Raw genomic sequence first — 16,737 nt, forward strand, 5'->3', positions numbered from 1 at the left:
TTGGGATTCAACCCTTGCAATACACAACGATCACTCGTTCACTTGCGAACCTTGCAGCAATTACTTGAGCTAACCTTGCAGCAATTACTTGTTTCACCAGAAGAGAGCGGCTCCTATAAGTTAACCACCATGAAATGATACCCTGGTCAGGGATAGAGCACTACAACCAGTCAGCCATAAGTTGCTTGCACTACTTACTGAAAGGGCACAAAAAGAACAAGTGATTGATATTTTCCTCTGCATTGCCACACAGAAAGTAATAGTTTTCCTGAGTTATATTCATCTTCATCAGTCTATCCTGAGTGAACAACCTATTTTGAGCAGCCAAACATATAAAGAATGAATGTTTTGGGAGCATTATTCTATTCTGAATCCACGGGAACCAGGGAACATCAGCAGTATCCTCCTCAAGCCAGGAATACCCCATATGTGCTGAATATTCCTGGTCAAGCTCTCTCCAAGACACATAAAAAAGCAGATGTTTGAAAATGTTTTTCACCTCACAGATACGTTTCCATGCCCAGCTAGAACTTACAGAAGGTTTATAGTCCTTCCAAAATCCATTCTTTTTATATTTATAGCATGTACCCAATGAACCCAGAGCTAGTCTGTCTTTTTCTCCACCCACCATACATACTTAGAAATTAGAGCAATGTTCCATTGATGCAAGTTTTTGAAACCTAGTCCACCTTTCTTTTTTGGTTTACAGATATGCTTCCATGAGACCAGAGCTGGCCTTTCCTTTTTTTTCATTTCCATACCATAAGAATGGCATGCATACTGATTCAATCTTTTTCAGGACTGCTTTAGGTAAGATGAAAATCCTTTCCCAATAGCTGTGCAAATTACTGAGAACAGAAGTAATGAGAACATCTCTCCCAGTATAGGAGAGTTTCTTGGCCCCTAATCTTTGTATCCTCTCAATTACCCTATCCACCAAACACTGACATTCAAGAATCCTCAATCTCTTAGGCATAATGTTCACCCCTACGTATTTGAAAGGAATAGTTCCTCTTTTCATACTTGAGGCCTCTTTTATGCCCGTTACAATATTATCTCTTACTCCATTACAATAGAAAATAGATTTGCCACTATTCATTTGTAGTCCAGAGGACAAGGAGAAAGTTTCAAAAGCTCTCAACATAAGAATAGTTGATATCAGATCCGGTAATACCCCGTAATTTGATAAGTATTTATAAGAATAATTTATGTAATTCAAATAATTAATTAATGACATTTATAATAATAATTGCAAATAAGACATTAATTAAATAATAATATAAATAAGTAAGTCGGGAATTGGACTTAAAGGCAACAAGGCTTTGGGTCATGTACCATAGGTATGTGGACAAATTTTTTTATTGGCCTAGTATGTGTGTTGGTTAAGAATTGTATCGGGATTTAATAATAATAATAATAATAACAACAACAACAACAACAACAACAACAACAACAACAACAACAACAACAACAACAACAACAACAACAACAACAACAACAACAACAACAACAACAACAACAACAACAACAACAATAATGCGGCGGCGCCTTGCTACATTCCCTTTTCAGCTTGGTGGTCTTGGTGTCTATGCGGCGGGAGATGTTTTATTTTATGCTTTTATTGCGTCCCGTTGCAGTCTGCTGGTTTGCAGGCTAAGCTCCTCGGCCCTTCTGGTATTGTAGCTGCTGGCCCTGCTTTTGATGATGCCGCACATGTGTTTACTACGACTACAGAATCTTGTATTTTAGATAACCCTAGTGAAATTGCTGCCCCTAAACTTATGAAGAAATTGGCATATATTTATTTCGCGACGGTTGCTGCTGCCTCAGAGTCTGTTTTCTCTTTGACACCACGCCAGCTTGCTTTATGGCAGTCTCAGCAGGGTTCTCACTCCTCTGATTGGTTACGTGCGGTTCCTATCTCGGGGTTGGGTCAGACTATGAACGGGAGGACTTACCGTAGTGTGCTGGGGTATCGTCTGGGTGTTCCGTTATTCACGGTATCTAGGCCCTGTCCGGCTTGCTCTCAGGGTTTTTGCTGAGGATATTTTTGGGGACCACGCTATTTCTTGTACTGGTACAGTGTGCGTTAAACATCGGCATAACCTTGTCCGAGACACTCTTTTCGACATCTGCTATAGATCTGGTATTACTGCGGGGAAGGAGGTTGATATCGATTTGGTTGATGGACATGGTGGCTCTCTTCGTCCTGCGGATTTATTGCTTTATTCTTAGGACAGGGGGCGTGATGTGTGCGTTGACTTGACAGGTTCTTCTCCTTTGACTCAGACTGGGATGACGGATTTTGTGTATGGCCGGGTTGTCGCTGATGCTGCTCAGCGAAAGTGTGCTAAGTATGGGGATTTGTGCGCGGTAGCGGGTTATGGTTTCCTTCCTTTCTCTTTCTCTTCACTTGGGGAGCTGGGTTCGGATGCTGTTGCCTTGCTCAAGCGGATCCAGAAATTCTCGGTATCTCAGGATGCGGGGGCTCGGTGGCCGCTTACATTTTTACTAGCCTTAGCTTTGCTATTGCTAAGGGTGTGGGAGCCCAGATTGTCTCTCGGCTCCTCACCAATTTCATGTAAACTTTTATTTTTCTTTTAATGAAAGCTGCGCGCATCCTTCAATAATATGGGTAGAGTTCCGATGAGAACGGGGCTTATCATGAGAACCGTGAGAACAGCTCTCAACCGTCCATCAAATTATCTGACGGCTGAGATTAGACGCGCGCTTCTTTTATTGTTTCGCCGAAAACAAAAAATAAGACTGTACATGTGAGCAATATCAAGCCTACGTAACAAAATCAAACCACACGAAACAAAATCAATCGATTTCGTCATTAATTGTAACACCCCCATTTATTTAAGGGCCTGAACTAGGACTCCTCAGATAAATGACGGTGTTACCATCTCGGAAACCCGATGCAGTAGATAACAAAGGAAAGAAACACAGTACTTTATTAAAATGTTTATAGTGAGATTACAACCGGAATTAAAACAAAGCCTCCAAAAATATGACCAAAAGATAAAGTCTGATAAAACTACTAATAAGACTAAGGTGGGCTAGGCACTAAGTCAGTCATCCAAGCTCTCTTCCCGGCCAGCTCCCATCAGTCTCTACGAAATACTGTCAATCTGCTCCCAATAATTGGATCATCACAGGCGTACACGAATACACAGGGTCAGCCGCGAAGCTGAGTAGGGACAACAATGAAACAATAACATATGATATGCATGCCCCTCCGTCACCTCCATCTCCATCTCAACTCATATCTCATATCTCATACCCCGGACAACCCAGCCATACCGATCCCCGGTAGACTATATATATATCGACCGTAGCCGATCTGCCAGCTCGCAGCTGAGGACACCAGGGCAAGTCCTGCAGAACTCGCCTGGGCCTTATCACAACTCACATCGTATCTCAACATCGTCACTCCTACACCATCCTCCAACTCCAATGCATATGAGATGCTCAACATAAATTAATGCAACACAATATATATATATATATATATATATATATATATATAAATCACTGAACTGATAAATCATAAAATCATGCCGGTTACTCGATGTTGTGATATCATACTCAATACAATCAATTCAGTCAATCACCTTCCCATATATGAATCATAACGTAAATCAACAACCACGAATCAAGTCAACACCATTAAACAACAACGATAATAAGTCAAGTGTATTTCCCTACCTCAAAGTGCCAGCAAATCCAATTAAGTAGTTCAAGCAGTCCAGAAAATAAAGCAACGAATCTGATTATCGATCCTTCACGAATCCGTCACCTAAAACAATTATAATATTTATAATTACTAACTACTATATATAGAAATCTCCCAAAATAGAAGCTTTCCCGAAATACAATCCCGACACCAAACTTATGCCCAACTGATAACTAAAATAACCCGATTAGTATTTGACCCAACTTCCCAAAATAGAAGGTTACTAAAAATAGAATTTCTTAAAATGGAAACTTTCCCGTTATAGTAACTTTTCTCTTTTAACAAACCCGACTCGAAACCCGTCTTTAATTATTTAAATAACTCGGGAATTAAATTAAATAAATTATTTAGAAGACTCGGGAACTAAATTAATTAATTAAGAATACGACCCATTACGAATTATAACGATTTAAATTATGAAAACCCGTTTCAAAACTAAAACAATTCGAATAACCCGATTAAACACGACCCACACCTTCACTCTCGCTCACACCCCTCACGCGCCGCCTGAACCACCCCGACAACCACCAGACCAGTTCCCCACTTCAACTTGACCACCCACAACCAAGCCCCCACTGTCGATTCGCCGGCGAGTCGAACCAGGCAAATCAACGGCCTGGTTCACCACCGTGCCTCACCAAACACCCCCGTATATCTCTTACCACCACCGCAACCAACAACCACCCCGCCAAACAACCACCATCCTACTCGCCGTCAAGCGGTGCACCCGGGAGTCGTGGCGCCGCCGGTTCGACCTCCCGAGTCCACGGTGGCGCCACCCCAAACTTAACCAATCTAACCCCACGAAAACCCGTATGAAAACCCGTGTGTCTACCCCCTGTCGACAACACCTCCTGCCGCCATTTCCACCGCCCAAAACCACCATAACCACCACCACAACACTCGTCACTAACCACCCTACCCCTATACCCCGTCAACAACCACTAGAAATGCCCCTATCAGACACGCAACCACCCACAAAACCCGACATCAAAACTAAAACAGAGGAGATGGGTTGAACTCTTACCTTTCCTGCCGCCACAGCCGCCACCAGGGTTGCCCACGGCCGTCGATAAGAGTCTCTAGATCTTCCCTGCTGTGCCGTCAACCACCCACAGCCACTCTCTCTCTCTCTCTCTATGCGTGAAAGTTGATATGGAGGCTGATGAAAGAGGGAGGCGTGTTGAGGGAGGCGGGTTGAGGGATTAGGGTACTATTAGGTTTAGGGTTAGGGTTAGGGTTAAATGGGTTGAACATGTTATTTGGCCAACTCCAATGGGTCGAGGGTAAATGGGTTGGCTCACATTTCGAATTCCGTATAAACCCGTCTCAATTAACTTAGATCGATACAACGCGAGTCAAGTAAAATAATTAACGTAATTATCGACTCTACAATTAACCCGACTTAATAGTAATATAAAATGTATAATAACTACTATATAATAATATTCGTTTAATCGATTATATAAAATACGGGGTATTACAGTCTTCCCCCCTTAAAATGAACTTCGTCCCGAAGTTCGCTCCCGTACTCAAACCTCGGAAGGGAATTGTATATCGTACATACGGACGTCACGCATTTCTAACACAGTTAACACACACTTTTGACACATCAATTAAACATAACAGACACGAAATGTTACATTCTGCCCTCCTAAAAATAAACTTCGTCCCGAAGTTTAACTCATCTTCACTTAACCCAACTAACTACAACTAATAACTACCTGAGAACACAAATGTATAACAACTAAATACTCATCTGAGAACACCGTCATCTTCCATCTAAATTCCGATCTCGAACTCAAGTAACTCAATAACCATGGTCACACTAGACCGTAAACGTAACTCGGCACAAAGGCCCCACAACTCAATTCTAGTGGCCAATCTCAATCTCAATATCAATAGTTTAACTACACTCTCCTTTTACACATCAACCAACTAACAGAAGTAGGAAAAAAACATATAGAACTCATTTGCATAGGTACCCCACAACGAAACAACAACTTGATCGAAACTACAATCTATATACAAGTGCAATATAAACATTAAGATTTTACAATCCTACCCGACTAGAAACATGGTTACGTCCTCGTAACCTCTTTTCAATTTTCGTATGCCCATGCAACAAAATCATTATCAACCACATGTGACAGGAAGGAACACATGATAAGAGATTGCGCATCAATATTAAGGTCGAAACAAGGTTTTATTAAGGAATTAACTGATTGTCAACAAGTAACATTTATTACTAGCTCATGCTTAACTTAAAAGCGCTACATCAAACTAAAAGGACAACAAGAAAGGAACCAAGGTTTACACGGTTTCACAACTAAACAAATTTGATGATCAATTATAGACTATGAACGAGTGAGAGCAAAATCAACAAAACAATTTAAAAACTGCTCACATTTGTAAACATATCAAAGGAAACAGATCTACCACTGCTATCCCTCACAATCACATGATCTTATTGACATGTCCGTACAACCATTTACTCACTCACTGGTTTAGGTCACGAATTAGGCCGATGACTTTAAGCTATCAACAACATACTCATCATTCATATTTTAAATTATCAAAATTGTTTGCACAATATCAATTCCGAACACATATTTCCCAATAAAATTAACAACATATGATTTATGACAACGACAACATTCCTTCCATATCCCTCATGTGTTTAACATCTTAGCAACCATATCATTCAATTGTCCAAAGAACTTAGTATAATTCATTTTCAGCAAAACAAAGGTATTGTATAAATAGTTTAAACATATACATTTGCCATCATATACTTTGTAGAACACTAGCTATGATAAAAGATTAGCAACTTGAACAATTTCTCTGATTTGAATAATTAGGCAACTCGTAGGCTCAATTAAATGTAACTATAACGACTATCATTTAAACCAATGCATATCATGTGAATCATCAAAGGGTTATCCTATTATAATTGTCAACATAGTTATCATAACAATCTTTATTATAATATAATTGATAGTAACGACTCGAGAATATAGATATGCCAATTGTCGTGTTATATCAAACAGTTTCCTTTATTTCACCCCATACAATTGCAAGAATCACTTTAGCATTTTATGACATCGTAATAGCGAACATATTCAATACGGAATAACAACACCGTTTCTTATCATGTTATAGGTGTAGGTCCAACTGAAATAACTTAATCCGATGACGGTAATAAATATAACGATGGGCACACAACTCATATGAAAGACATTAGAACTCAGATGCATCCTACATGTGTGAACATTTAGACATACTCATTACTACCATCCATGTGTAAACATTTAGACATAATTATTATAATTATTCATGCGTGTATATTAGAACAATCAATTAACTTTTAACGCCATCAACCTACCAAGATATGACAATATAGTTTTATATTTATATATATATCCGACCACTATGCAAATATGATGCACACCCAGAGACATTACAGCATGCCAAATGTATATAAAGTATGCAAACAACTGGCCTCGTATAAACATTTCACCCTCGATTAAGAATCAAATTAATCTATCCAATTTTACTCATGCTATCATGCCAACAATGTTATCAACTAAGTTTTATTTTTATCACTTGTTAAGATATATAACTACTGAACATGCGTGCTACTATCGTCATATAAAGCATTATAAATTCACATTACTAAGGTTCATGAATTAATCAAACAACTGTATGAAACTCAACCTAGAACACACATTTTACAAGTCATGTTTCACGTTGTAACTTTCAAAGATCACGAATAAATAACCGTTCGATTAAAACTTGATTCATAATATTTTTATAAAACACGGAGAGTTAAAAACACAGGGGAAAAAGAATTAGGTCTAAAGCACAAGAATTTCATTTTTAAAGAATTTTACAACTCAGTTGGTCCAAACAAACATGTGACAGCAATTGGTCCAAAACTTGGGTCAGTTTGCAAAACCTACCGTTTAATATAGAGACATCAAGAATTTTTCGTGGCTTATCAATTTGAAAACATATGCGAATTTTATGATCGATGGAGTTGGAATTATGCGAAAATTATTAATACAATTTAAATAAGGATTTTTACAAAATCGTTGGTCAAAACATCACTGCACAGAAACTTCCTAACAACAACTCACTAAAATATTTATTACTCCTAATCCGTATATCATATAAGCATGAAACCAACGCCAAATGAACACTAACTCCCAATGTTATCTCTCATAAAAAATTTTCATCCATAGGCAATAAACAGAAGGAACATGGCAGTAAGGTCAATTAAAGAGTAAAATCAAACAAAACGAGTTTCAGCACTAAGTCGTTCATTTTCTATGTTCCAAACTCTTACAACCATACTATCGATACTAACCCATCCTAACTTAAATCTCCCACTGTACTTACGTAAACATCTACCCCATAGAATCCCTTCGCATCTCGATCTACTCCTTACATCTAAATCACGATTGCTAGGACTAAAAACATGCAATTCAACAGTGTTTCTAATTACTATCACAATACTATACTAGCATACATGGCTTCGGGATCACATAACCGCATATTACTAGGCATAATAGTACTATCAACACATCATTCAACATCCAACTAGGTAACTATCATCGACTCGCAATTATTTTCATACTCACGGCTACCACAACACTTCATTGATTATTAACCTGAACTCGAAAATTTTATTTCTCATTTCCACAATATCATATGCTCACGTCATCATTCATACAAAATACTTACCGTAGCGTTGTCCTGCAGAATGGTTAGAATATATGGTCTCAAGGTATACATCAACTCGATTATGCAATAATCAATGTATCAATCAGTTAACACTTAGGTAACGATATAGGAATTTCATGCTCTACCTCATGCAACTTTGCTACCCTTTCTCTCATATACACTCAGGGTTTCCGGGTCAAACTGAGAGGACCGCTGGTTCGGTGTGAGGGGGCCCCTAACTCATACCTTACCTTAGTGTGCTCCTAATAGTTCTATCCCGGGGTTCATTTTAATTAGACACATCCTATGTTCATTGGGCTCATTGGTTTAGGCCTGAGGATCGTTCGCTCTGATACCACTTTGTAACACCCCCATTTATTTAAGGGCCTGAACTAGGACTCCTAAGATAAATGACGGTGTTACCATCTCGGAAACCCGAGGCAGTAGATAACAAAGGAAAGAAACACAGTACTTTATTAAAATGTTTATAGTGAGATTACAACCGGAATTAAAACAAAGCCTCCAAAAATATGACCAAAAGATAAAGTCTGATAAAACTACTAATAAGACTAAGGTGGGCTAGGCACTAAGTCAGTCATCCAAGCTCTCTTCCCGGCCAGCTCCCATCAGTCTCTGAAATACCTGTCAATCTGCTCCCCAATAATTGGATCATCACAGGCGTACACGAATACACAGGGTCAGCCGCGAAGCTGAGTAGGGAAAACAATGAAACAATAACATATGATATGCATGCCCCTCCGTCACCTCCATCTCCATCTCAACTCATATCTCATATCTCATACCCCGGACAACCCAGCCATACCGATCCCCGGTAGACTATATATATATCGACCGTAGCCGATCCGCATTTCACTCGCGGTTGAGGACACCAGGGCAAGTCTGAGAACCCGCCTGGGCCTTATCACAACTCACATCGTATCTCAACATCGTCACTCCTACACCATCCTCTAACTCCAATGCATATGAGATGCTCAACATAAATTAATGCAACACAATATATATATATATATATAAATCACTGAACTGATAAATCATAAAATCATGCCGGTTACTCGATGTTGTGATATCATACTCAATACAATCAATTCAGTCAATCACCTTCCCATATATGAATCATAACGTAAATCAACAACCACGAATCAAGTTAACACCATTAAACAACAACGATAATAAGTCAAGTGTATTTCCCTACCTCAAAGTGCCAGTAAATCCAATTAAGTAGTTCAAGCAGTCCAGAAAATAAAGCAACGAATCTGATTATCGATCCTTCACGAATCCGTCACCTAAAACAATTATAATATATATAATTACTAACTACTATATATAGAAATCTCCCAAAATAGAAGCTTTCCCAAATACAATCCCGACACCAAACTTATGCCCAACTGATAACTAAAATAACCCGATTAGTATTTGACCCAACTTCCCAAAATAGAAGGTTACTAAAAATAGAATTTCTTAAAATGGAAACTTTCCCGTTATAGTAACTTTTCTCTTTTAACAAACCCGACTCGAAACCCGTCTTTAATTATTTAAATAACTCGGGAATTAAATTAAATAAATTATTTAGAAGACTCGGGAACTAAATTAATTAATTAAGAATACGACCCATTACGAATTATAACGATTTAAATTATGAAAATCCGTTTCAAAACTAAAACAATTCGAATAACCCGATTAAACACGACCCACACCTTCACTCTCGCTCACACCCCTCACGCGCCGCCTGAACCACCCCAACCAACCACCGGACCAGCTCCCCACTTCAACCCTTGACCACCCACAACCAAGCCCCACTGGTCGATCGCCGCCGCCGTGAGAGTCGAACCAGGGCCGTCAACCGGCCGGTTCACCACCGTGCCTCACCAAACACCCCCTGTTTATCTCTTACCACCACCGCAACCAACAACCACCCCCTGCCAAACAACCACCATCCTACTCGCCGTCAAGCGGTGCACCGGGAGTCGTGGCGCGCCGCCGGTTCGACCTCCCCGAGTCCACGGTGGCGCCACCTCAAACTTAACCAATCTAACCCACCTGAAAACCCGTATGAAAACCCATGTGTCTACCCCCTGTCGACAACACCTCCTGCCGCCATTTCCACCGCCCAAAACCACCATAACCACCACCACAACACTCGTCACTAACCACCCTACCCCTATACCCTGTCAACAACCACCAGAAATGCCCCTATCAGACACGCAACAACCCAACAAACCCGACATCAAAACTAAAACAGAGGAGATGGGTTGAACTCTTACCTTTCCTGCCGCCACAGCCGCCACCAGGGTTGCCCACGGCCGTCGACAAGAGCCCCTAGATCTTTCCTGCTGTGCCGTCAACCACCCACAGCCACTCTCTCTCTCTCTCTATGCGTGAAAGTTGATATGGGGTTAGGGTTAGGGTTAGGGTTAGGGTTAAATGGGTTGAACATGTTATTGGGCCAACTCCAATGGGTCGAGGGTAAATGGGTTGGCTCACATTTCGAATTCCGTATAAACCCGTGTCAATTAACTTAGATCGATACAACGCGAGTCAAGTAAAATAATTAACGTAATTATCGACTCAACAATTAACCCGACTTAATAGTAATATAAAATGTATAATAACTACTATATAATAATATTCGTTTAATCGATTATATAAAATACGGGGTATTACATTAATGCTTCCTTTATTTGTAAATTTTTGTTTTTCGACATCAAATTTAGTGATCTAAAATCGGTTATTCATCATCAATTGCTGTGTTCGAAGCGCAAATCACAGTCAATTTGTTCAAACTTTTGCATTCATCAGTTATTCAGTTATTTCAAGATCAAAACTTTGTAAGGAAAATCGGAATTGATTTCGTCAGTCATCTGGAATTATTATTTTCTACAGTCAATATTGAGGTATGTTCATTCAATGTTATTTAATTCCTTTCTGAATCGTTGTTGAATTGATTTTATGATGATGTTAAAGTTGAATTTAATCAAATTCAACTTAATTTCGGATTTGATTAAATTTAGTTAACTAAATTTAATGTCCAGAACCACAAAAACATTAATTTTATAATGAAAAGTGTTAAATTAGGGTTTATAGTTTGTTTGTTTGATTTTAGGAGGATAATAAATGCAAATGTACTTTGTGGTGAGAAAAAATGTAAAAATAATGAGAAAGGAAAAGTGTGCAATTTGAAGTAACTGAAAAGTAATTTTGCATGTAAAAATAATGTGTTGTGTTGTACTGTAAACGTTTCATAAGGAAATGTTCAATCAGTCTTAGTGAAATGTGCATTATATATAATAAGGATGTACAAGTAATTATTACCTTTTCCAAGTGGTCTTGCAACTGTTCACAATAAGTCACAATAAGTCAAATGACGGTTTGTAACTTACTTATGTGGTGAAAAGACACAACTATTCACATTAATTTTAATATTACTTCTAAATGTACATTATATTAATTACTATAAAAAAACATGTTCCATCAAATAAATTACGTGCAACTAAAATATCATTAAGCACTGTTTGGAAAATGTACATTATATTATATTTAAAGGTACATTAAATTATTTAAAAAAGAACATGAGACATTATTTGGAAAATAAATGTGCTTTCAGTTTAATTCAAATGTCCATTACGTATTTTCATAGTGTGCATATACTGTTTTATGCAAGAGATTTAAGTAACATAGATAAATTCACCCAATTTATTAATTACCATGATTATGTTTGGGGCAGTTGAAAAGACACAACTGTTCACAGAATTTAATCTCTTATACTCAATTAATCCACTATATAAACCCAAGAGTACACAACCACTTTTTCATCCTACATTCATTTCTAAAACCTTTTCCAATAACCAAACGTTTAATCTCTCCAGAAAACTACTTAATTTTCTTAAAAAAAAAAACAATGTCTTACTCAAAATGCACAATAGTTCCCTACAAGAATGTTGCTCACAAACAAAATTTCGTGGAGCATTATTGGCAATGGAAAGTAAGCCAGTTTTCTTTAAACTGGTTTGATGGAGATGACATTCCTGTGGAGATGGATGTACCGTCTCACAGTCGTCCTTTACATCATTTCCTTACTACTGAAGCATTGCTCCGGATTTTTTTTGAGCGACTTGGGAGGGAAGAAAAGAAAAACATGGCCATGGTGTGCAAGGGCTGGTCAAAGTGGTTCCTTATAGGGACCGAGCCAAGGGTAATGGATATGGATTATTACCGAGACGCGGTTCGGGGAAATGAAAATGGTATAATCACTGTCACAAAGGATGATCGGCTTCTTGAAAGATTCTGCCTTTGCACGACTATGTCTAGTCGTGAAGAAATAATTAGACATCATAAACAACAAGCACGACAATATGAAAGATACAGAGAAGAATATGAAATTGAGGAGCAGTCTGGTGATGAGGGTTATTATGACTCCGACTGTTAGATTAGTTTAGAGATATATTAAGTTAGTTTTCTAGTTTATTTTTTTTTATTTTTTATTTTTTATTTATAAGCCTTAGTAGGCTTTATGCTTTTGAAAGCCTTAAATGACTTTTGTAAATATTTTTCTAATATTAATGAAATAGTATTATGTCTATTTGTTTGTTTACTGTTATTACCATTCTATACATTTTATATATTCTATATCAAAATGGACAACAATATTTCCTATGAACATTACCAGTAAAATAAACGTTCCTTTAAAGGCATGATAATGGACATTGGCAGGAATACATTATATATGAACCTTTATTTGTACGAAATAAATTACCAATCTTTGTAGAGCATATTTGAATTGGATTACTGCATTATTGATGCAATAATATTCAATATACTTACTTACTTAACTACTGTTGAAGTAGACAATGAGTACAAGTGATGCAACAACGTCTTCTTCTACAAATAACAGCTTTAAAACACCAAGAATAAGAATTAAAACATTAAATGCACTCCAGTACATTCCATTTTGTCCAGAGGAAAAGAAACCTAAAGTAGGACAAGTATTCGAAACACTGGAATCAGCAGAGTTATTCTACAAAGAATATTGTACAATCGGTGGGTTTACGCCAAGACTTACAACAACAAAAAGGATTAAAGGCAATGAGTTACCAAACAGTTTTGCATTAAGGAATGTTGTCTGCAATAGGCAAGGTGTAAAGAAAAGTAGGAAAAGGAAGAGGACTGATACTGATACTACTGAGAATGATGCAGAATCTGATGTGATAGACGTAAGCCGTGTGAGGCCGATTACAAGAATTGACAGTCGTGCATTAGTGCAGTTTAAATACCAAGAAAATGGAACTTATATTGTTACCAGATTCGATGAAGCGCATAACCATCCACTTGCTTCGCCTGAATCTACAATATTCTTGAAAGGAAACCGAAAAATGACAGAGGTACAGAAACAATTTGTCACAAGGGTAAAGGTGCTAAAACTAGGTGGTGTGAAAGCCTATAGAGGTTGGAAGGAGTTGTGTGGAGGTTACGACAACATTGGTGCTACTGAGGTTGATTTCAAAAACTTTGTCAGGGACATAAAACCTACATTGGTAATTTTGATGCGCAAATGTTTGTTGAAAATCTTATTGGGAGAAAAGACACATGCAGTTCATTTTACTTTGATTTTATAGTAGATGAAAACAAGTGCCTGGCTGGAGTGTTTTGGGCAGATTCGATCTACATAAAGAACTACATGCTGTTCGGTGAGGTGTTATCAGCAGATGCTACATATGGAACAAACAAGTACGATATGGTGTTTGTGCCTTTCACAGGAGTTGATCACCACAAAAGGTGCATAACCTTTGGAGCTAGGTTGATAGGTGATGAAAGTATTGAGTGTTACACATGGCTGTTCAAGACATTTTTGGAAGCAATGGGCGGGTACCAGCCGAGAATTATAATTACTGATCAGGACAAATCAATGAAGTCGGTAGTCCCGGAAGTGTTTAAGGAGTCAACACACAGACTGTGCATGTGGCACATAATGAAGAAACTAAGAGAAAAAGTCAGTTATCAACTGTTTCAAGATGAGGATTTTAAGACGAGGCTCAATAGGTGTGTTTGGAACAACCAACTTGAGCCTGATGAATTCGAAGAACAATGGGGGAAGATAATGATTGATTATCAACTTGTAGAACACGAGTGGTTTTCAGATTTGTACGATCTCAGGGAACAGTGGATCCCTGCCTATTTTAAAGATGTTTTCATGTCTGGTTTGATGAGGGTTACTTCTAGGTCTGAGAGTGAAAACAGTTTCTTTGACAGGTTCCTCACACCTCATTTGACCCTTGTTGAGTTTTGGGTGTGCTATGAGAGTGCCTTGGAAGCACAAAGACACAAGCAGTCCAAGTTGAACAGTGACAACAAACACTCTGAAATCCCACGGAAAACAAAGTCAAACCTTGAAGTCCATGCTTCTGAAATGTACTCGCATAACATTATCAAAGACTTCCAAATAGAATTGGTTGCAGCTTTGTCTGATTGCCATTTTAAAGATGTGGAGAAGATTGATGAGACAAAAATATATATTCTAACAGACTTGCAGATGCCAAATAAGTCATGGAACGTAGCATATTCACCAGATAACATGGAGATTACTTGTTCCTATTTTATGTTTCAGAGAATGGGCTTGTTGTGCAGGCACTGCCTTTGGATTCTACACAACCAAGATTTTCAGAAAATACCAGAACAGTGCATAATGCAAAGATGGACAAAAGCTACAATGAGTAAGCCTGTCTTTGATAATGATGGCAAACTGATAGATGTCTCTCAAAAGTTTTCTGACCGGAAAAGTTTTGAGTACTAAGTTGTGGCAAGAGGTTTATTCTTGTGTCAGCGTAGCTGAGTGTGATGATAACGACATGAAGCTTTTGATTGAAAAACTGAGAGATATTAGATTGGATATGATTAGTAACAGAAGTGTTCAAGCAAAGAAGAAAGACAAGATGAAATAAATAGAAAAGTACATGGGCTGCAAAATACCTGAGAAGTTGGTGATTCATGTTCCTAAAAAAATCTAAAAACAAGGGTAGGGCCAAGGGCAAGAGAATTGAATCACAAATGTTAAAAGCCCTAAAGAAGAGAGGAAAAGAGAAGAGGTACTGCAAAACATGTGGCCGCCAAGGACACAACTCTAGGACTTGCAAAGAAACAAACCATCTGACAGGTATGTATAATTTGGTTTCTTGTTAAAGCATATTACATTAATGTTAAATAATTATTAAATTATGCAAGTATAGCGCATAGTGTTTACCTTCCAAAATCATCACTCTTATATGGAGGCACATAAGCTCTTTGTGCAATGAACATTATGGTTGTTCTGAAGGCACATATGAGAATTTCAGCAATGTATATTTGGTTAACATTATATCTATATCAATTTAGTTGTTCATTTTGGGCATTTTCTCCTTATAAAATCTAATATTTAATTTACATTTTGTTGCATATTCACCAAATACTACCATGAAGATGACGACGATGAAGGAGATGAATATGATGATGTGGAGGACGACAATGAAGAAGATGAATCTGATAACGAAGTGGAAGGTGCAAATTTTTGATTCAAGGATAGACATCAATAATATACACTACGAGAACATTCTTAAAGGCTTGTATGTACACTTCGATTTTGCTGCCAAAGTACATTACTATTATAGGGAAAGTATATTACATTTGTATTAAAGGATCATTACTGTTGTTCAGCAAGGAACATTCTTAAAGGCTTGTATGTACAATTCGATTTCACTGCCAAAATGTACTCTTATAGCCAAAGTATATTACATTTGTATTAAATGATCATTATTGTTGTTCTGCAAGGAACATTCTTAAAGGCTTGTATGTACAATTCGATTTCACTGCCAAATTACATTACTCTTATAGCCAAAGTATATTACATTTTTATTAAAGGATCATTATTGTTGTTCTGCAAGGAACATTCTTAAAGACTTGTATGTACAATTCGATTTCACTGCCAAAGTACATTACTCTTATAGCCAAAGTATATTACATTTGTATTAAAGGATCATTATTGTTGTTCTGCAGGGACATCATCAACTTGATTGGAATTGTTTTCCCAGAGTACAATAATTTTAAGGCGTTTTGCACAATAAACATTATTGTTGTTCTGCAAGAACATAATAAACGTTATTGAAATTTGTTTCCGGAATATAACACTCTCTTGAATTAAAATTTTTTCAAACTTCAGGTTGTTCGACTCGCAGCTTCCTCAATATATGTTACATTACACACACACATGTCACAAACAAAACTAAAAA

The 16,737-nt window shown here is 37.7% G+C and overlaps 2 protein-coding genes across 2 annotated transcripts; one reads left to right on the top strand and one right to left on the bottom strand.

Moving 5' to 3' along the window:
- Positions 1-703: 703 nt before the first annotated feature.
- On the bottom strand, positions 704-1,099 carry LOC141618214 (uncharacterized). The gene has a single exon (XM_074435321.1). The coding sequence runs from the start codon at positions 1,097-1,099 to the stop codon at positions 704-706; it is 396 nt and encodes a 131-aa protein (XP_074291422.1).
- A 12,230-nt stretch (positions 1,100-13,329) lies between these two features.
- On the top strand, positions 13,330-15,269 carry LOC141618215 (protein FAR1-RELATED SEQUENCE 5-like). The gene is made up of 2 exons (XM_074435322.1): positions 13,330-13,860; positions 13,995-15,269. Exons 1-2 carry the CDS (start codon positions 13,330-13,332, stop codon positions 15,267-15,269), a joined length of 1,806 nt encoding a protein of 601 aa, XP_074291423.1.
- The last annotated feature ends 1,468 nt before the right edge of the window (positions 15,270-16,737 follow it).

Source organism: Silene latifolia, chromosome X (assembly GCF_048544455.1).
Source record: "Silene latifolia isolate original U9 population chromosome X, ASM4854445v1, whole genome shotgun sequence".
Taxonomy (NCBI): domain Eukaryota; kingdom Viridiplantae; phylum Streptophyta; class Magnoliopsida; order Caryophyllales; family Caryophyllaceae; genus Silene; species Silene latifolia.

What these genes read in the sequence shown, in the direction of transcription:
- LOC141618214 (XM_074435321.1), bottom strand. Translation starts at nt 1,099, where the DNA reads ATGAATAGTGGCAAATCTATTTTCTATTGTAATGGAGTAAGAGATAAT.
- LOC141618215 (XM_074435322.1), top strand. Translation starts at nt 13,330, where the DNA reads ATGAGTACAAGTGATGCAACAACGTCTTCTTCTACAAATAACAGCTTT. An exon ending in GAAACCGAAAAATGACAGAG is followed by an intron (nt 13,861 to 13,994) that starts GTACAGAAACAA and finishes AAACTTTGTCAG; the next exon opens with GGACATAAAACCTACATTGG.